General features: G+C 46.1%; 1 protein-coding gene across 1 annotated transcript in view; it reads right to left on the bottom strand.

The window, feature by feature from the left end:
• Positions 1-4,049: 4,049 nt before the first annotated feature.
• LOC133349260 (delta-type opioid receptor-like) overlaps positions 4,050-22,114 on the bottom strand; it is a 33,890-nt gene continuing 15,825 nt past the window's right edge. The window contains exons 3-5 of the mRNA XM_061562611.1: positions 16,816-17,171; positions 14,370-14,581; positions 4,050-13,501 (exon numbers count right to left, since the gene is read on the bottom strand). Of these exons, the coding sequence (XP_061418595.1) occupies positions 13,031-13,501; positions 14,370-14,581; positions 16,816-17,171 (1,039 nt within the window). The 3' untranslated portion in view covers positions 4,050-13,030. The remainder of the gene's footprint in view (positions 13,502-14,369; positions 14,582-16,815; positions 17,172-22,114) is intronic.

The raw sequence follows: 22,114 nt of genomic DNA, 5'->3' as shown, positions 1-22,114 counted from the left end.
TGGGCGCGAATAGCGAACAACCTTTGCATACCTGTCAACCCCTTATCAGTGCCTGCCTTATTACAGACTAATTCAGACCTTGTTGGTCACCCCGTGCCTTTATAAATCACAAAGTGCATCCTACGAAGTCCCATCACAAGGGAGAAACACAAACAAATAGACAAAAACATGTTTTCCCCTATTGAAACGGCTGTCCGCCGTGTGGACCTGAAAACTCAATTTCCCTGCACAAGAATACGGGGTAAACCGTGTGGGTTGACACGGTATGCCTTTGCGACAAGCGGCAAAACGCACTGGTTCACGCACATTTCGGATCAAGTGAAAAATCAATAACCAAAACAAAAATACTGCTCTAATTTTTTTCTTGTCCGAACAGATGTGATTTAAATGTCCACGAGCAATTCACGCGCCCAACGTCCCGATCAGATCGGAGAAGCTGAGAGCAAGGGTTAAGCGTGCGCGGTGCTTGAGTGGGAAACCAACAAGCGTTCCGTAGGCTTTCTGCAGTAACTCCAGCGATGGGGGAACAGAGGGCAGTGGAGCAGCATCTTATCCATTGCGCTGCCCTTCGATGCTCATCAGATATCTTTTGCTGCCGCTGGGCCTTGACCCACTCGCACTGAGCAGCTCGGTGGAGTGTGGCCAAATAAGCCTCCAAGACCTTATCCAGCGGTGGATTGACAATTACGAGTCCAGTACATCGTTTGAATATTGACGCCTGAGCATGTCTGTTTGCATGTTTTTGTCTGTGTGGCCAATGCAGACTTGTTGCCTTCAAAAAAAAGGTATCTATTTGGTGTTTGAACATTTTAACACCTGTTCTATTGCCAGAAAGGGTAAAAACATCATTCTTATTTTTCATCATTTTGGATACTGCAAACAAGAACAGAAAGTGTCCCAAAGACACACCGATTGGGGGGGGCTGCGGCTCGGCGTTCGAGGCACACGCTCTGCGAGGAAGCCCTCATCGCCGCCGCCGCCGCCGCCGCCGCCGTCGTGTCACGGCGGCTTTTGCTTCAGCCCCGGTAGAGGACACCGCGAACTTATTGCCCCTTTGTGCGCATCCACTTAGCGGTGACGCGGCGCGTCCCTGGGAACAACAGAAAGCCACCACCGTGTTCTGGGGCGCCGTTCAAGCGTGCGACATCTGCATTGTTTTGTCAAATAACAGCACGATCGACCATCATCGTTGCTCGCGATAAATGTACGCGGCGTACATTTTATACGAATACATTTTAAAATTAATAACCCATTGTAATAATACTCTTGGGGTTTTGCGGTAAAGTCACGTAGTTACCCACGTGACTTTACCGAAAAAACCTTAGAGTATGAATCCTTGCAGTCTCGAAAGCTTCAAATCTAGAATCATTGCAATAATAACCCATTATTATGAATAACACTAAGTAACACAATTTTTGTTCCTGAGTAGTAAGTGTTATTTCGTAATTGCTTATGCCTAAAAAGTACAGAAAATGGCAATTATTCCCCACAAACTTTGCTTTTCAAGTTCAAGTTAATTTATTAGGTATAGCCCTGTGAGCCATTCGGCTCTTGTGACCAGGACAGTGATATTTTGAAATATACCGATTTTCAATGTGAATACGGGCGAATTTGTGTCTTTTCGTTCACATAAAGTCAGAAAATACAACATATGAATCAAAATGAACATGTATTTATACTGAAGTAATACAAAAATGACTACAAAATATTTTGAAGTGAGTAGTTTTTCGAGATTTACGATTATACTGTAAATGACTTTCACGAATCAGCCCCCAAATGTAGTCTCTCATCACGTTCTCGTTCTACTGTCCTTGGTAGCGGCGTTCAAAGTCCAGTATATCCTGGTGGAAGCGCTCACCTTGCTCCTCCGAGTATGCTCCCATGTTCTCCTTGAATCTATCAAGATGAGGATCAAGAGTCTCAACCAGCTCCACGTAGTTTTCGACCTTGTGATTGCTTAGGAAGCTGCGAACCACTGCAACAAAGCTGTTCCAATCCACTTTTTTCTTACTAGTGAGCTTCTTGGGGAATTAATTGCACTCCAAGGATCTTCTTTATCTGTGGTCCAACGAAGACACCGGCTTTGACCTTTGCCTCAGACAGCTTAGGGAAGAAGTCTTGAAGGTATTTGAAGGCTGCCCACTCATTATCTACAGCTCTGACAAATTGTTTATTTTGGCCAAGTTTGATTTGCGGTGGTGGCATCAGCACCTTCCGGGGGTCCACCAGTGGCTCCCACTTGACGTTTTTCCTCCCCACAGAGAACTCGGTCTGCTGTAACCAGTCCCGCCTATGGTAGTGCGCCTTGGTATCCCTGCTGTCCCAAAGGCAAAGATAGCAGGGAAACTTGGTAAAACCGCCTTAGAAACCCATCAGGAATGCCAACATTTTGAAATTTCCGATGACATCCCAGCTGTACTCATCATACCTCAAGGCGTCCAGCAAGGTCTTGATGCTGTTGTAATTCTCTTTGAGGTGCACCGAGTGAGCCAGGGGAAGAGACGGGTACTTGTTACCATTATGGAGCAGCACGGCTTTGGGGCTCCTGGATGAGCTGTCAATGAAGAGGCGCCACTCATTCTGGTTACAGGCGATTCCGATTGCCTCGAACAGACTGGTCATCATTGTGGCAGAAGCAGAGCCCATCTTGACGGGTGAAGAAGCTGCAAAAAGGTTGGTGACGCTTCCTCTGATCTGCGACTTGCACACTTTCATCCAACAAGTTCCACTGCTTGAGCCTCAACGTCAAAAACTCGGCATTGGACTTGGTGAGACCAAGATCTCTGATCAAGTCGTTGAGATCTTTTTGGTTGGGGTAGTATGGGTTTCTCTCCTCAGCTTCCACCTCTGAAATTGTCATCTGGATCTACTACGTCTTCCTCGCTCTCTGACTTGCTGCTCTCTTCTAAAGACGGCTGCTCTCTCTCTGGAGGAGTGGGTACGGGGAGCTCATGGCAGTGTGGCACCGGGGCGATGGATGAAGGAAGGTCTGGATACGTGATAGTAGGTGCATTCTTGGCAGTCCGACGTTTGGAAGGGTCCACCATGCAGAAGTAGCAGCTGCTTGAGTGGTCAGTGGGTTCCCGCCAAATTCTTGGGATATGGAACTTCATGGCTCTCTTTTCCCCTCTGTACCATCCTACAAAAACACATTTACTTCACCCATGACTAATGTGTAAGAGATTCTCACAACATTTTTTATATATGATATATTTTTTCAATAACATTGAAAATTGTAAAATATTTAAAAATTAAAAACTTTTACAAATTTTTATTTTTACAAATTTTATAACATAAAATTCCAAGCAACAATTTTTCATCTTATCTTCCAGAGTTGTTTTGCTTTGCTCGCTGGTGAAATGAGGTTCCCAGGGTTTGTCTTGATCCCCAACAGTCATGCCGAAATATGCTTTGTACCCGGCCGGGTACGGGTACCCGTTTGCGACCCTGGTGCGGCCGGGTATGGGTACGGGTAAGCCGTGAGTCACTGGTGAGTAACCATTTGTCACTCATTTCCCAACGTCTTGTCTCTTCTCACAATTCAAATTCCTAGAATCAACCCACCCGCGCCTGCAACATGGCTTCATCCCAGAGGTCGCAATCGGGTACCCGTCCCCATACCCTACACGATACCCGGCCGGGTACGGGTAGCCAGGTATCAGGTAGGGTACGGGTACCCGTTTGCGACCCTGGTGCGGCCGGGTACGGGTAAGGAATCAAAACCCGTTTGCGACCTCTGGTTTAAGGCCCCTGTATTTATACTGCTATTTATATGACTGGAAAGTTATAGAATGTTCTAGAAGTTACTCCAAGTTGAAACTTGAACTTGATTCAGCACTGAATCTATTTGAAATGTTCTGGAAAATAGGTACATTTCTAAATATCACTGTCCTGGTTACAAAAGCAAAGTTTGTGGGGAATAATAGCTATTTTCTGTACTTTTGAGGCATAATCAATTAGGAAATACCCAGGAACAAAAACAAATTGTTACACAGTGTAATAACCCATTACCACCGACGACACGAATAACAAAACGTGGGGCAAAGACATTCCCATTGAAACATTTATTCAAAGACGAACCCGAGTGCATGATGAGTTGAAACACAGTAGGCACATATGTATGTCACGCGTAGCGTTTGAAGGCTTCAATACAGTATAATAGTACAATAGAGAGACACGGTCACGCCACTTTACAGCAAACTACACAGACCTAGCTACAATGCAAGTACTGCATAGTCACTAATTAACTCAAATGACCAGACTATAATGCGCACTCCAAGCATTCCAAGTGTAGCTATTTTCAAAGCTGTTTAAATTGTGGATAGCTATGTCCAATGAGGCATTTTTAAGAGTTGTATTGAATGTTCATTTTAGAACATAACTGTAGTTTTAGAAAGCAAAAATACAAGGTAGTATTAGACAACGAACTAGATTCAGATTATGCTCGTATTAATAATATAGGAAAACATTACTATTTAACTGTCAGTGGTAGAGGAAAGATCTTGACATTTTATCCAACTGGTTTTATTCAGCAATTACAAATCATTGTAAATGTACACTGCTTGAAAGAAAAATTACCTTGAATTCATAGTAATATCCGTATTTTGTGTCAGGATTTATTCATATCAGAATTGTGGCCATTATTAGTTTGACTGCCAACACACACACAGATACACTGAAACAAAGATTGTTGCTAACAAACGTCCTTGTATTTTTGCTAAACAACTGATATTGAAAACGTTGGGTGCAAATAATAATTGTTTTATTTTTTCCATTTTCAAAATGTTTTGCCTTACACTTGGAGCCAAGTGACCCATTAACGTTAACGTGAGCGGGGCTTCAAAGAGGTGGATCTATAAGCGCAAAGCAAAGTTGTGCCACGGTAACGAAAAGGCAAAATGGTTTTGATGGCGCTGGCTTCTTACACTGCAGCAATCGAATGGCCATATCTTCCTACCCACAGTAACACTGCACGTGAAGCGCCAAAGTTATCTGCAAAGCTTTTGTACCACAACAAAACCTCTGCACCCACGGCTAACTGAACTGCACTTGCCATCCAAATGTGAGGAGTTTTCACACAAAAAAGGACCCGACAGTAGTTTCCACCTCTCCAATCACAAATTACATTCCGTTTCCACCGGCCCTTGCATGTAAACCATTGTAAATGTAAACTGAATGAGAAGTTCCCCCTCGCCAGGTGAAATTTTATTCAAATTCATCCAAAAAGTTGGTTTTGGACAACCCCGCTGGGCATTTGGTTACACCTGGTGGCAGAATCAATTCGCGTGCGTCCATCGCCACGTTCCGCTGCTCCTGACAAAAGCATCGGAGAGCAGTTCAGACGAGAACCAATATGAGCATGAGCAACTCCGAGGCCTCGTAGTATCCCATCGTTCGTGTGTGTGTGCTCCATTGTACTCCCTCAACGAGCGCACACACCGATTTGCTTCTTTCTCGCCCCACTTAAACTTGTCAGGCTAAATGTTGGTTTAGATTCAGCACCTTGCGGGCATGCCAGCACCTGGACATGCTTTTTGCCTTATGAGGTTCCTGCTGCAAACAATTGCACTTCTTACATTTGACATAGAGTCTTCAAATATTGGAACACCACTGTCGGAGATTAGACGAGCAATGTGTGTGTCTGTTAAATCTTCACAACACGATCAACGCCATACATCTGTCAGCGTCTTCAACAATATTTATGTTCTCTGCACTGCGGGGACATTAATTGTGCAAACGGCTATTTCTTACGTGAGTTGTTGTTTGTTACATTCTCGCCAGCCATGTAGTTCCGCTGCACTGTGTTATCTGTGATATTTGCTGTTCTTTAAACAAAAGCACACACGTACACACTTGTTTTTGTTACACTGCAGCAAAACCACAACTCGTTCCCTTCACTGCCACAAGTTCCACCGTGTGGCGACCCCCGAGGCAACGGCGTGCGGGATCACGTGACGTGTGTCAGAGTAGCAGCAGTACAAATGCAGGATTAAAAATACGTTCCATGACATTCATCCGATTCCCCAAGCAAACTCGCGTACATTTACACAGGCGTCGATGGATTTCGAAGCGGCGATAACGCAGCAGCTGTTTTTTGACCACTTGCGGACACAGTTTCGGTGCAACCAAATGACAGAGCCAGGGGTGGCCAAATGTTCTGACCTTTGCAGACCGCGTACCGCAATCGTCCCATTCGCCCCAGACGCCACAAGACGGTAACACCCGGGGGGTGGGATTGGTGGAGCGGTTGCGGTCGGAAGATTCGCTCGTTCGCTCGCGCCGTTTGGCCTTGGAGTTTGTTTTAATTTAGACATTTGCGTTAAGTACTCGTGTCTGTTTCCATAGTGTCTCGGGCCACCCCCACCCCCCACGTTCGCTCACTGGATAACTGCATGTCGAAAAGTTGCAGACAAGCTGCGCGTGGCTCAATCATTCTTTGGCAGGGTGTCGGATGCGGCTCGCGAAAGCCACGGGTTTGGCCGCCCCTGTAACTGAGCCATCGAGAACACATTTTGCAGTCTACCACACATCCCACGGTCATGAATACTAATAATATCAAAACTGCGAATACTTTTTTTTGTTTAAACACCGAAAGCTCAAAACACTGAACACAACAACGTGCCTGTATAAGTCCATAAATGACGAAGATGTTTCAAGCTGTCGTATATATTTTTTTCTAAATCTATTCGCAAACTAAGGATCCTTTGCAGAAAATATAATGACCACAGTTGTGAGATGGACGCTGATTGTGTGCGTGCATCTGCTGCAAACGCACGCGCTTGTCTGTACCGTATCACATTAGTCGTCCAAAGGCTTTGAAAACTCAATATGCACTACAGTATACGTATGCACTGACTCCTTTTAATTTCAATAGCCACCAATAATATATAACAATGTTGTGTCATATTATGTACGTACACAAAAATGTGGTTTAAAGCATCTCAACGATATACTGGTGAAACTTACCGCAAATGTTTTATTCTCAAAACATACTGACTACTCGCAGCTGTACATAATGTATATTAATCATATTTCAGATTTTTTGTTAAATATTTTTTTGCAGTTCAAATTTAATGTACAAACCCAAAGTTCACAGTCAAAAGTACAGCATTTTGAAAAGGTAGTTTAATTTGTTTGCGGGATGCATAAATGGTTTGCGCGGCCGTGACGATTTTTTAATGGCATCAAACACGAGCCAAGATGCCTGGCGCTTAGACTCGACACTGCAGACGGCGTTTATGCTACTGAAAGCGCTATGCTGCGAACGACAGTTGCAGGGTTTAAGTTTAAAGTCCACATCACCACACACAAATGCGAACGACTGTCGGCTCTTTTCCACTGCACAACCGAGCCATGGCAGGGCCCGTGCCAAGCCAGCCCATAGGTGGCATCAATTAGTTGTATTTTTCTACTGCAGAACCCGACCCCTGCCACCGATGTCACGAACATCATTAAAATCGCCCCTGTCTCTAGTTGACCTCAAGTCAGGTTTGGACGTGTTGCGAGGCCAGGGTTTCACAGTTTGGTTATGCATACTCATTGGTTCTTTCGGTAAAGACACGTGACTTTACCGAAAGAACCAAAGAGTATGGATCCCTGCAGTCACGAAAACTTCAAATCTAGTTTGGTTGTGGCTCGGCTCAGCAAATAGCCAGTGGAACATCACCCGTGCGTACCACGAGGGCCCCGATACTGGCGCAGCTCAGATGAAGTGGTGAAAAAGAGGCGCGCGCGCGTGCGTGTGTGATTCTGGACGCCCAAGCGAAGCGAGACTGACCACTTTTCCAATTGAATGGTCGCAGCTGAATTCTAAAAGCAAGAAACTTCACTCGTATTGAGACATCCATATCGAGGTACATTTTTTTTCAGACTTAAAGTACTTGAGCACTTCACGATCGTGGTAAAGTATTTCCAGTGTGCGCTTTTATGTCACTGCCAAGGCAGCCCTTGAATTGCGATTTCAACATGTTCACCTCTGAGCTGTGCTACTGTTATTGCGCATCCAACGACGCAACGCTCCATAGATTCTTGCACTCACGATACATGTCACGAATCGTGCGTATGAGAAAAGATTGATTGGCATGCGTGCATTTTAAATATAAATTGTGTGGTGATGTTATATTCAGGCTAACGGAGTGAACTAAACAAAAAAAGAACACAACGAGACAGTATAAACCGACACAATAATAAATTACCACCATAAATCATAGCAATCAAATAATTTTCTTTGTTTTTTTTCGGTAAAGTTACGTAGGTAAAAAATCTAATAAAATAAATGAAAACAACTAAAATAAATCACGACGTTTCGGGCGCAACACAAGCGTCCGTCATCAGGTGGGGACAACCACATCATGGTTGTGGTTGTGGTACCTACGTGACTTTCCCGAAAAAAAACAAAGAATATGAATCCTTGCAGTCACGAAAGCTTCAAATCTAGAATCAATCAAATCATTTCTGCTTGCCATACTTCCAATAGCCAAGGTGTGTGTGTGCCAAGCATTCTAACAAGGACACCATCACGATAAATGTGAACATTGATCACGTCTCGAGCGGGTTCGGATTCACGTTAACTTACAAAGGGGTGACCGAAAAGTCCACTGCCTGACATATCACGTAATGGGTGACCTTGATGAGGCTGTTATTTTTCTACGTAGTCCGCAGAGAAGTGCAGTACACTCGCTCCAATCAAAGTTACAACCGGAAGATCACTTTGCCTGGCACCTCAAAGCACCCCATCACTATCACTACGTAATATATAATCTTTTTAGTGATTCTCTAGCGGTTCAGACCGGTGAAAATCAACCAGAGCCAGCTCCTGTGAATACAATACATGTTGTTTGCCCGCTCTACTAAATTTTCTCCGTATTTATTTCGATTTACTTTTCACGCCTTAATTTTTCATGAACTTAACATCGCAATAATAAACGTGATTCCAAACGTCTGATAATTGTTTTTTACCCTTCTATCTGGCAACAAAACTGACACCTTTTTTACAAGGAGTCATGTTTGCATTGACCACAATACCTGCAGTCGGAATGCAGTTTTGTTGCCAGATAAAAGGGTAAAAAAACAATTATCATATTTTGCTACTGGCAAAGGAGGTTCCAATGGTCCAACCGTCTGTTTAATCGACATCGGTAGTCTACTGCTACGGCATTCGGGAACGTGTTCACACTCTTGTACGAACACTCCTATACGAACTTTTATGTCAGGCCACAGACTTTTTCATCACCCCTCGTCGTACGGATGGACTTTTCTCGACTTGGCGAGAAATGAAGCGTTGATTCGTCCATTGAAATGCACATTTAAGCTCACGAGGCATGAGTCAAATGCATCGTGATCGATAGTATTATATCTAATTAGATCACAGTGTGACATTTAGGCTGATGTTGACAACAAAACTGGGCCAACGACACAACAAAAAACATGAAACAAAACAAACGAGGTGGTATAAACTAGACGGGAAAAAATGGATTGCTGAATCGAATCATCTCAATTTGTGACATTTTAATCGAATCGCTAGCGGGAATAGAACATGCCCGTCAGATGCGTGGCATTTTGGATTATAACGTGACACCTTGACGTGAGTGCATGGGTAGGCGAAGTATTCCTGCACCACTGTTACCGAGCTATTGACAGCTGCTAAAACGAGGATATTTGAAACCACTGAGCAGAGTGTGGCTTTAAACGTGCAGTGTCACTTATTAAAGCACGGCTCGTCTGTGGCATTCGCAAAAATTACACCAAAACTCACAAAAGCTGGTAAAAGACTACAGCACTTAAATCGTCATAAGCAGTGGACACATCCAGTGTTTAGGAATAAACGTTCGGACTACTTGCTTTCAGATTTTTTTTTTAAATACATTCGCACTTGTAATATATTGATACCACATATGAAACCTGTGCAATGTTGGACGTATCACACGGATATCTTAAATTCTGATGTTTGAGAAATAATGTAACTCAAATGAAGGTTTAAAAAAGGGCGTTTCGCGTGTCAGTATTCATCATTTAATTGAGTGCTTTGTTAATGTTTTTTATCTCAAGAATATGTTGATATTGAGATTGGGATGTTCACAGGAATGTACCAGTATTAAGGTATCCTCTCTAATATCTTTAATGGGTTATTATAATTCGGTACTTTGTCGATGTTGTTCTTGTCACCGGGAATCACTGCCCGTGGGCACGTTCACACCTTAGCACACGCGAGCATGGTTTTAAGATGACTGCAGTCCAGTATGACACAGTAATTATCCACCTTGAAAGAGCAACACATCCACTACAACAACTGTACACACGTTTCCATACTAATATATTAAAATGTATGTTATATATGCGTACGTACGTATATATATGTTAGTTTTTCAACAACGAACACATACACAGCCTGCGTTTTTTTGCAGAGCCATCCCCCCGTCCCATATCGTGACCTCCCTCCGATGGGGGCCTGACCCCGACCCTCCCCGTCGAAAGCTCTCCCAGAGAGAGGGAGAGAGGGAAGGGAGAGAGAATCTTGCAGCGAGCCACTTAATCCGCAACAAAAACCCCAGATCGCTCAGAAACCTCAAGTCTCATCAAGTGTTGCGCGAGTGAGTCGCAAGCAGGGCTGCTGCACGGGCGCTCTCCGCCACAGCCAGCGAACTGCGGAGGCGATTCCGACTTCACCGAAGCATTGGTCTGTGTTGAGGTTTCTTTCTTGTTGTGACATTTTTTGTTGGTCAATATCATTTATTGGCAGGAGCCGCGAATGACGTGCGCGCACAGGCGGGCAGTGAGTTGGCAGCGACGCGGTACGCTCACAGACAGCGCGTCGTCCGAAAGGTGTGTGTGTGTGTTGCGTCGTCTGCCGGGTGTGTGTGTACGTTGCGTCGTCCGCCAAGTGTGTGTGTGCGTTGCGTCGTCCGTCTGGTGTGTGTGTGTGTGCGTTGCGTCGTCTACCGGGTGTCTGTGTGTGTGCCTTGCGATTCGCCGGGTGGAAAACGCTCCCCAACGTTTCGGATTGTATGTTCCGCGTGTGTGTGTGTTGAACTTCTTTCGCACCGTACGTAGCCAACCGTGGCTAATCGGAGGTGCTGGAGAAGGGCAACAAAAACTAGGCTTGTGCCCTAAGGGCAGGGGGATGGGGGTGGGGGGGCAAAGAACCCCCAGACTAAAGCTGTACAAACTTGGAAATGAATGTGGTGGTAGCTCTTCACACTTCCAACTTGTAGGGGCGGGGGGGGGGTTGCCGTTCTCCACAGAAAGATAAAACACGTGATGTACATGAGCGGCGTCGACGTTGCGACGAGTTGGGGTTTTCTTTTGCTGCTGCTGCTGCTTCTGCGCGCTAAGTTTTTTTTCGAGGGCTCAAGCGTCCCCCCCCCTCTTCACCTTTCTCCGATCGAGCCTCTGTTCTGCAACAGCACTTGTATCGCGGCTACTTTAAAATGTCGTTTAAAAAAAACACGTTTTGCCCCGTTGACACTTTGCGAGTGTGCGGTTTAAGGGCGAGCGACGTGGGAGCGGCGTTGTCGTCCCTCCACGTGCGTCCGTCTCATCTCCGCCTGCGCAATGTGATTGGAGACACGCTTTCAAAACCAAGTGTCGAATACGAGCTCGTCATCGGAAAGACGACGAGGAAAATATTTCACGTCGCTATCCCACAGTTGAAAATAAATGTTATTGCACCATGTGTTTCTTTTTTTTTGGGAACCCAGCACTAAGTCTTATTAAAAAAAAACTGCTGGTATGTTTGTTGTTGTTGTTGTTTTTTTTATTTATCTATCTATCCACTAACTTTGTCATAAATGTACATAAATATTACAAAATAAACAACTTGGTATTTCTGCCACTGGTACACACTTGCAAAATATAACTGCTTTAAATATATTTTTTCAATGTGAATATTTTATATGTTCACGAAACTATCTGATCGTAACAGGTATATACAGTTTTTTCAGCTTGGTGACAGCAATCATTTGCTCGGCCTTGTATAAACACGATGCAAATTCAAACAATTTTTGCAAATAGAGAATATTTTGATTTCTTTCATCTTTTATCCTGGTCCACTCAGCAACTAAAACTGACAGTTCTGTCAGCATGGAAAGTGCAAAGTATTATGATACAGATGCGATCCGATTATCAGAATGTGAGCACACAGCTTGTTGTTAAAACTGACTCTTAACAGAAATAAATTCCTGCATGCCATAGCCTGCAGAATCGATCAGTATTAACAATCGTGTAACCATTTCACGAAGCCTCCTGGGACAATTGTTTTAAATATATTTACAGTAAATAACGTTAGGTTAAAATGTTAATATCTACAATATTCCAGTTGTATTTTGTTGCAAGCGCAAGATGGAAACCTTCATTTAAAACAAGCATCTGTCCAATGAACACGTCTGATTCCTACCATCATCTACAATGAAATTAGACGTCAAATTCAAATACATTCCCTCGTGGATAAACACAACCTAAATGGAGTGCACCCGTCTTTGTATCTCTTGCCTTGCACAAGTTCTCTTGATGTGTGCGTGTGAAATTTGCTTAAGTTTCTTTTGCATAAAATCACAAGCACAATGGGGGGGGGGGGGGGGGGGGGGCTCTGGCGGTCTCGCGCTCTCTCCAGTAGCACTCCACCGGCAGAGCCGCGCTGTAAACCTCAAAAGCAGCGCCCACCGTCTGCACCCTCGTAAGGACCCATCTTTCGCGAGCGACGCTGATACCCTCTTTGCACACAAAACCTTCTTGCAGCCGCCTTCACTCGAAGCTTCCCTTCCTCAAGGTCAGGCGAGATCACGCCGCACTTCAACCACCACCGCCACCACCACGGGCTATGGTGGGTGTGGGACGTGAAAATGTAGGGGAGTGGGGGGGCGCGCGTTGGGGGAAAATAGCAAATAGCCACGGCGGGGGTGGTCGTGGTGATCTCAGCGGTTTAGAGAGAAGGAGGCAGCCTTCGTCCGAGCCCCGTGGTGAGCCTCAGCTAGGACGTGGCGTCGTCCCTCATCCCCGGCGGCGGCGAGGACAACGGCGACAGCTCCACGTCTAGTCATGCGGGCGGGTGCGACGACGTGCGCTCCATGCCGGTGACGGCGGTGGTCTGCTCGGCGAAGAGCGTCGGCGAGAGCAGCCCCGCCTGGGTGACCGCTCCGCAGAATCCGACGCCGCCGCCGCTGCTGCCACCGCTGCCCCCCCCGGCGTGGTTGTTGTTGTGGCCGCCGGCGCGCGCCGCGCGGTGGTACGAGGACGACGTGGCGCGGTCGCGGCGCCCGCCGCTGCCACCGCCGCTGCCCCCGCCGCCGCCGCCGGCTGGGAAGCAGAACTCCTTGAAGCAGCGCTTGAAGTTCTCGTCCAGGAAGGCGTAGAGCACGGGGTTGAGGCAGCTGTTGGTGTAGCCGAGCGCCACGCACGAGTACCACGCGGCCGCCACGAACGGTGTCTCCTGGATGGTCATGAGCGCCTTGGCGATGACGAACAGGTGGATGGGCGTCCAGCACACGATGAAGACCGCCACCACCACCTGCGGCCACGGTGCGGAAAAGTGCAGGGCACTTACTACATTTGTTTTGGGATAAAAATAAAGATTCCCCCCCCCAAGGGTTGCACTGCTCTACGATAGAGCTGAACGGATGCTTTGTCCGGCGGTGTGACGCCAATACCATAATCGGGATGACATTGGGATTCAAATGTCCACGCTGGCATTATCAGTGTGTACTCAGTGGTGTAGGTGATGGAGTGTGCAGGCAGTGCAACTGCACTGGGGCCCATGGGCTGAAGGGGCCAAGGCTCCGGGTAATGAAGGGGGAGACATTGGACAGGGCGTGGGCTCCATTTCATTCCTCGCACCGGGGCCCATGCCAACCACGCAGTGCCACTGTGTCGACTCCGCGTGCATTGCAAATGTTTTTACTCTCTAAGCCAAAATAAAGTTGTTCCCAACAAGGCAATAATATTGCAAACTTCACTCCACGCCAACTACTCCGATCGCATTTAATGCATTTTTGGGGGTTTAACCACTGTGCACGTGTGCGTGTGTGTGTACATGTGTGTGAGTGTGGGTCATGACGTGTGTGTTGTTGTGGGCATCAGTAGTGCAGAGGCTTACACGCTGCGACTCGGGTTCGATTCCCACTCACGTCCAACACCAGTGATGATTATGGTGGGCCTCATCGAGGTCAACTCAGCCTCAAATGAGCACCTCGTGCAATGTGTAAGCATCACCACTCGGGAGATAAAGACGGCCGGGCGTGGTGCTGGCCACCCACCTCCTGGCGTGCCGTGCCAGCCTTTACGCGCGCTCGCTAACTGTACTTGCCCAAATGGTCTGATGAGACTACACGGGGGGGGGGGGCATCTTTGTCATTGTGAACGCTTGACCGAGTTCTCACCAGGACCATGCGCGTGATGCGCCGGAGGTTGCGGTCCTTCTCCTTGGAGCCCGAGAAGAGGCGCACGGTACGCAAGCGCAGAATCATGAGGCCGTAGCAGATGGTGATGATCACGACGGGCATGATGAAGGCGAAGATGAACACGCAGATCTTCAGCAGGGTTTCCCAGAACCAGGACGGCGGCGGGAACACCACCAGGCACTCCATGTAGCCTGCACGAGAAAGGGACCCGTTCACACCCCCAGGTGTAAACATTTGTCCCGCACGCTATGCCAGTCGTTTGTGTTAAGTGCCAACTGACGCAATTACGTGGATTGCGCCCGACCTCGTCAGATCTCGTCTGCTAAGCTTCGGATCGAGCCTACATAGTGCTGGGATGCACAACCACTGTGAAAACAATAGGCTGCTCTGGCAGAGAACAGTGCAGAAAAAATCCATTGTTGTACGGTACTCTATACTCACATCTATGCTGTTCACATTCAACGACCCGCACTGACCAGCGTGGCGAAGATTGATCAAAGGACTCCTGTGACACGAATGGCTTCGGTAGGCCCTCATCGAGCAGTGTATTGACATCAGAGCTGTACACGTGCATTGTACAGCTTCTGGAGGAGCATCCAAACATTGGAAATCCACTGCCCTCAGAGCAAAAGGTACAAAAAGCTAAATGCAAAGATAACCTGATTTCCAAGTTCAACCTCCTTTCCAATAAGACGCCAGATCCACACTTTAAAAAGTTAGACGGTGACAAGATCGTTATCAACCAGTTTAAGTCATAACTGGCTGTGATGTTTCCATCTTACCTGCCGATGTTAGCAGTTATTTCCGACTCTCTGAGTTACATTACCAGGTTAAATGTCTCACTAAGACAGCCACCGTTGCTCCTTGTCCTCGAGTTGGCGCTGTCCCTCGTTTTTAACGAGCTGGATGTCTCACAAGCACAGCCACCGTTGCGGTGGTTCGCTTACAGTGACATGCTAATCTCTCACAATACAATGGTCACCTCCACAGCTGCGTCGTCGTGGAGGTATATCAGCTCTCCGATCTTACATTTACATGCAAATCCCATCTCTAGCCCTGCCCACTTACCCTTGGGCTAAAACCATCTCAAACCTATGTAACATATTGCTTCAGCAGCTCTCCTGCTATAATTGTTTTCACCTGCTGACTATTGCTTGTGTTGCGATAGAAACGTCGTGATATTTTATTATTATTTTTTTATCTACGTGGCTTTACCGAAAAACCCAAAGAATATAAAAATTTACTTCTAACTTAAAATAAGATAAAGGAGAAATATCCGAGCTTTTAAAAAACGAACATTAATTATCTGTGCCAGTTGAATTACTCTGTTCATTAAGAGCCACTGCTGCTTCGTGGTGTTTCGATTTTGCGTTGTTGTTGTTGTTTTTATTACTACAGTTGTGCCCTGAATGTAAACACCTGTAATCGCATTAAATGTTTCAAGTGCAGCTCATTCTGAACGTTGAGCTGTGCCGTTCGGTTCCTGAAGAAGCTCCAAACGCATGGAGCGAAACGTCGAACGTCGCGCCCAAAAAAGAAAAACATATTTGTGAGTCGTATTGATGCTTTCAAGGATACACAAGGAGTTAGCATCGTTAAGCTTAATTGCAGCTTAATTGAATGCCAATCGCCCTATTGTTTGCATGTCCCTTGAAATTAATACGCAGCCTGCTCGGTGCACGGTGCTACAAATGTTGTTTGAATGGACGCCTTCTGTAATGTAGCGAGGCGACTGATCAGACCATGGATGGAATGTCTGTTAAAAGCGTGATTAGGCCCGTGCCTGTTTGTTTCCCTCGCTTAATACGGGGCCAATGTTTTGTACTCCTGGTGTTAAGCCACAAAAAGCCATTTGGACTTTTACCACCCTGCCTTTGTAAAGTGAATTTCACCAATATCACGTGAGGCGATTGAGCAATAAAGAACTCGGGATGCCCAGCACTCCAACGCTTGGTATCCGATCCCTTGCCTCTAACTTATCGTGCCTGATGTTTGGTTCACGATCTTTCATCCCCGGTCTCTAGTCCTTGGTCTCCAACCCCGGGGTCACAGTACTTCAGTCCTTGGTCCAACTGATCACTTGGTCCCTGATCTCCTGTCCCTTGTGTCTGGTCACCGGCTTCTAGTTCATGATCCATAGCCTCCGTTTCATGGTCACCATCGTTAAGTCCTTGGCCTCTAGTAAACCTGCTATTTTCTCTCCGATCCCTGGAACCCAAATTTCCCATTACACAGCCTCGTGTCACTTACCTTGGTCTCCAGCATATACAGTAAAGATGTCCCACTTATCTAGTTTCCATCCCCTGGTGCGCAGATTCGTGGTCGCCACCTCTTAGTCTTCTGATCCCCAGTCCCAGACCCACAAGCCTCTAATCCCTGCCCCCCCCCCAACCCCCACGTCCCCATCCCCCAAAACAGGCCTCACCAAATTGGTCAGGCTTGATGGTGCCCATAATCATGATGGGAACGCCGATGATGGAGGAGAGCAGCCAGATGGCGACGTTGATCAACTTGGCCTTGGTGGGCGTGCGGAAGTCGAGGGCCTTGACCGGGTGGCACACAGCGATGTAGCGGTCGACGCTCATCATGGTGAGCGTGAAGATGCTGGTGAACATGTTGTAGTAGTCGATGGACATCACCACCTTGCAGAGGACGGGCCCGAATGGCCACCTGCCCAGCATGTAGTCGGCGCTCTGGAACGGCAGCGTGCTCGTCGCCAGAGCGTCGGCCAGCGCCAGGTTAAAAATGTAGATGTTTGTGGCCGTCTTCATCTTCGTGTAGCTGCGAACAGTTGGGGGGGGAGGTTGCCGGGGGTCACACACGGCACGCGCACAAAAAAAATTACGACAAAGATTGTTTAGCTTACATCGTGTACGCATGACACGTGCGGTACCATGTACGGTAACAATAATGCGTTTTATATTATTGGTTCTTTCGGTAAAGTCACGTAGAAGTGAAATAATAAAATAATATACATATAAAACAATAAAAAATTATCACGACGTTTCGACTGCAACACAAGCAATCATCATCAGTTGTGAATTTTTATTGTTTTATTTTAATATTATTTTATTATTTCACTTCTACGTGACTTTACCGAAAGAACCAAGAATATGAATCCATGCAGTCACGAAAGCTTTAAATAAATAAAAATGCGTTTTGTTAACACCGCCCTTTGCTGCACACGCGTAGCCCCACAGCCTACAACACCTGTGTGGTGTCTGGTGGTCGCCCATCCAAGCACTATCCAGGCTCAACCCGGCTTAGCTCTTGAGATCTAATGGGTTTTGGGCGCATTCCAGGTGATTTTAGCGGTGTTGAACCTGGTGAGTGCTCGCATGGGTTACCATCGGGGCTTGCCAGGTGTTGTAGGAATGGGACTGCGAGGGGTGGCCAGGCGATGGCGGTGTTGAATGTTTGTCCCCTTGTGTGGGTGGTGGGCTTTCTCTGGCTGCTCTTGTTTTCACTCACATATAGCCAGACGCTCATTGATGACATCTCATTGCTGTGTTCTCCTGGAAAAGGTCATGTCCTATCTTTAACAAAAAGAACTTGTATTTTGAAAAGTGGGATTCTTTTTTCGCAGTTTTTTTGGGTGCATTTCTCATTCGTGTACTTTATGTTTTTTGAGTCAAATCTGAAGGACTTTTATTGTTCGAGTAAAAAAAATATTGCGAAGTAAAATTTATGAATACAGTACGTAGGTTTTTTTGTTACCCGTGCACAATACAAGATGCAAATGTTCTATTTATTTTCCTGACTCGACTCAGCCCACCACTACGTGAAACAGAACATCTGTGTTGTTTAAATCTGAGAAGTCATCAAATTCACGGTGGTCCTCTACTGGCCATGAGAGTGTGGCATTTTCGTCACGTTGCCCGGGAACGCTGCAAATGCCAAACAATCAGTCTGCGACGGTATCACTGAACTTGTGGATCGTAGCCAATCACAAAGGGTAGGCAGACACACTTCGGCATGGGATCTGAACTCATTTGTTTGCATGCCGAGGCACAGCTGAACGGACTTCTTACCCAGATGTTAAAACAACCTTCCTCAGGTCCCCCTTTGTCAGGCTCGTGACAACAATCAAGTTACGTATCATGAAAGATGTTTGCGAGAAGATATGTCACGCGGCTTGAGAGCTGACGGGCGATTTGCTCGCATGTCCGATTGTATTATCTTCACTTTTAATGACACCGCCGATTAGAGAAGAGCAAACGGCGTATGTCTCACTTGAGTCGAGGGGCAAGTGTTACATTTGTGAATAAAATAAGGGACGAAATGATTCAGGAAGAAATTATTTCATTTTTAAACAACAATCATCAAGCGTTATGATGACTGCGGCCACTAACGCACCAGAGCCCAAAGGCGTGACTGACCATGACGAGACGAATGAACGATTCTGGTAATGTAGTCACAGTGTTAAAGACTGCAGTCCACTCACAATTGTCTACACAGTCCAGTACTGTACGTGTACAAACGATTTGATGAGTCCACCGATTGGGCGACCAGGTAATATTGTGTTAAATTTCACGAGAGCTGACTGAGATATATCCAGGTTTGGTCGACAGGGTGGTCCAGATGTCTTGCGACCCCCCCACCCCTCCATTCAATTTCGAGGCAAACCCGAATTACAGAGCGTCCTCCCGGCTTTCGCTTTGTTGAGGGCCCGTCAAAAAAGGCGAGAGTGGGAAGTTGAATACAACTTGAATAGGGTACAGGAGTTGAATACAACTCGAGTAGGGTACAGGAGTTGAATACAACTCGAATAGGGTACAGGAGTTGAATCCAACTTGAATAGGGTACAGGAGTTGAATACAACTCGAGTAGGGTACAGGAGTTGAATACAACTTGAATACGGTACAGGAGTTGAATCCAACTTAAATAGGGTACAGGAGTTGAATACAACTTGAATAGGGTACAGGAGTTGAATCCAATTCGAGTAGGGTACAGGAGTTGAATACAACTTGAATACGGTACAGGAGTTGAATCCAACTTGAATAGGGTACAGGAGTTGAATCCAACTCGAGTAGGGTACAGGAGTTGAATACAACTCGAGTAGGGTAGAGGAGTTGAATACAACTTGAATACGGTACAGGAGTTGAATACAACTTGAACAGGGTACAGGAATTGAATACAACTTGAATAGGGTACAGGAGTTGAATACAACTCGAGTAGGGTAGAGGAGTTGAATCCAATTCGAGTAGGGTAGAGGAGTTGAATACAACTTGAATACGGTACAGATGACCTTTGCTTCAGAGCTGCATTGTCCCGCTCTGGTCACCAGGTGGCGTCACGCTGCCTGAGTTCCTCTCGGTGTCGCCATGTCAAAATACATCATCGTCATCATTCACAATGTTTTGTCAATCCACTGCTGGATGAAGGTCCTCGTCATACCGTGCTTTGATACAGAATCAGAAAGTGTATTTATACCGGAGGGATCTGATGCGCTACAAATATCTTTTTTCACAGGTTTCCAGATACCTGAGCCACCAAAACGAGATGCACCATGGATTACTTTGGACAAATCCCTTTCAGGCTCACCGGAATAGCTTGTGCACAGATGTGTCTTGTTCTTCAATGCAAGGTCTAGCAGGAATATTGTATGAATAACAAATCATTTAAAATGTGGCTATCAGCCCTTTGTCAATCCATTGTTGAACGACTTCCCCAGGCCACGGTAGGGGGTTGTTAGACCGTACTTCACCACGTTGGTCAATGCAGGTTGAACAAATGGGGTGCGGTTCATATACAACTCGCCCTTGATGTTAGCCGTGGCAGGCAAAACGCAGTGCACTCACCACTATGCCGCCTCCATTGCCACCATTCCACTCCTCAACACACCAACGTGGCGAACGATGAGCTCGGTATAATCGCCACGCGTATGCCAGTTGTGCAAAACGATTCTTCGACTGGTCCAAAACACGTGGCTTCTTCTAAGTCACCATTGCATCTTGGGGGTCGATGGCTCCGGATTGTATTTCTCCACGCACTTCTCACGTCTCATTCCACCACATATTTCCATCTCACCCTTCCGATTCTGTCCTGCACCAGCAACTCCAAAGCTGTTTTAATTCCATTTGAAACTCAGTGGGGTAGCTTTGTCGTTTTTTTTCTTCATATTTTATATGTTGGAGGTTTGTTATTGCTACATTGCACAGGCGCATGTGTAGGGGTAGCTGCACGAGTGTGGCTTCGAGCTGAGGGCACTGAACTGGCACCACTGACATCCTCAGTTTCCAATCGGATTTTCAGCTTCCCGTAATTAAACCGACTTCTCAAGCGAAGCGAGCTGGTGGTCGCAGTTTGGTCACTGATGAAAGCACCAAATCTCCCCACGTGAGTATTGTACATCTGTAGTTTTAAAGTTACGTGGACTAAATTCACAAGTTAAATCTCGATTTAAAGCTTTCGTGACTGCAGGGATTCATCTTCTTGGTTCTTTCGGTAAAGTCACGTAGAAGGGAAGTAATAAAATAATAAAAATAAAACATAATAAAACAATTCTCACGACGTTTCGTTTTATTTTTTTTATTATTTTATTACTTCCCTTCTACGTGACTTTACCGAAAGAACCAAGAAGATAAATTCACAAGCTTTTAGAATAAATTGATTCCTAGCTATCCTACAAATAACGTTTCTCTATAGCACACGGCGTTCGAGAAAGGGCCCCTGCCTAGTTTACATATTTTTTTCATGACCACTCAAGTATAATTTGAATAAAACATGGTAAATAAAACTCCTAAAAAAACATAAGTGGTGTAGATGAAGTGTGGCGCATTCCTCTATTATCGCGGTCAATTCTGCTCGTACTTACATTCTTGAAATTAGCGCCTCAAAAACGCACGCCTGACATCAAACGACATTAACACAAAGCCGTTAGCGAAGCGCATTAATAAACATAATGATGCCACCGGTTGAAAGCGTAGCGCATTGTATCACCCCAGCGATACTCGGCAGGTATTTTATTGAAGCGCAGAGACTAGGGGGCCGTCTCCCAGCAGCGACGCCGGCGAGAGCAGAGGCAGTGTTTGTGTTGCAGAGGCGCGCGGTTCAAGACCCACGGCCACCCTGGTTAATAGAGCAGCATCGGTCTGAAATACAAAATATGCTTCATGGTGGATGATAAAGGTCCCGTGATCTTATGACAAACAAAAAGAGTAGGCCGTGTATGCTGGGGTCACGGTCCAAATGGGAAAAATATACCTGAAATGTTCTTAATTAGGGAAAAATTCAAAGCAACTTTTCCCCCTGACTGGCATACTATACTCCCTGTGAAACATAGCACCTTCACGATAACCTTTATGTTACAATTGGGGGTGGGGGGGATTGGAAGTAGCCACGAGGACTTGGGTCCCTTTGGTCTTTCACCTCACGGGGTAAGCGATACTTTAGCTGGGGTATCAGACTGTGTATTTATCCTGGAGAAATCTGATGAGCTATGAAGCACTTTTTCCACAGACGTTAAGTAGGAGCAGGTCAAAATATACAGAAGGTTTGCATGTATAGTGAATCTTATTTCGCACCGTAGCGTAGCCAATCATGCTAATAATTATCGGAGGTGCGGGGAAGAAGTGGGAACTGGTTGTGAAATCTGTGGAGAGAGGTTTAAGGTGTAGGGATTGTGAACAGACAGGTGAAATCAGCCAATGAGTGAGGAAGGCGGCTAACGCACCCATTGGCTGTGGTGCAAGCTTTCCCAATCAGTGCATGCCCATTTATGT

Source organism: Lethenteron reissneri, chromosome 29, assembly GCF_015708825.2.
Source record: "Lethenteron reissneri isolate LAM-NWPU_2019-01 chromosome 29, ASM1570882v1, whole genome shotgun sequence".
Classification (NCBI taxonomy): domain Eukaryota; kingdom Metazoa; phylum Chordata; class Hyperoartia; order Petromyzontiformes; family Petromyzontidae; genus Lethenteron; species Lethenteron reissneri.
This window is presented reverse-complemented; position numbering and strand designations above follow the sequence as displayed.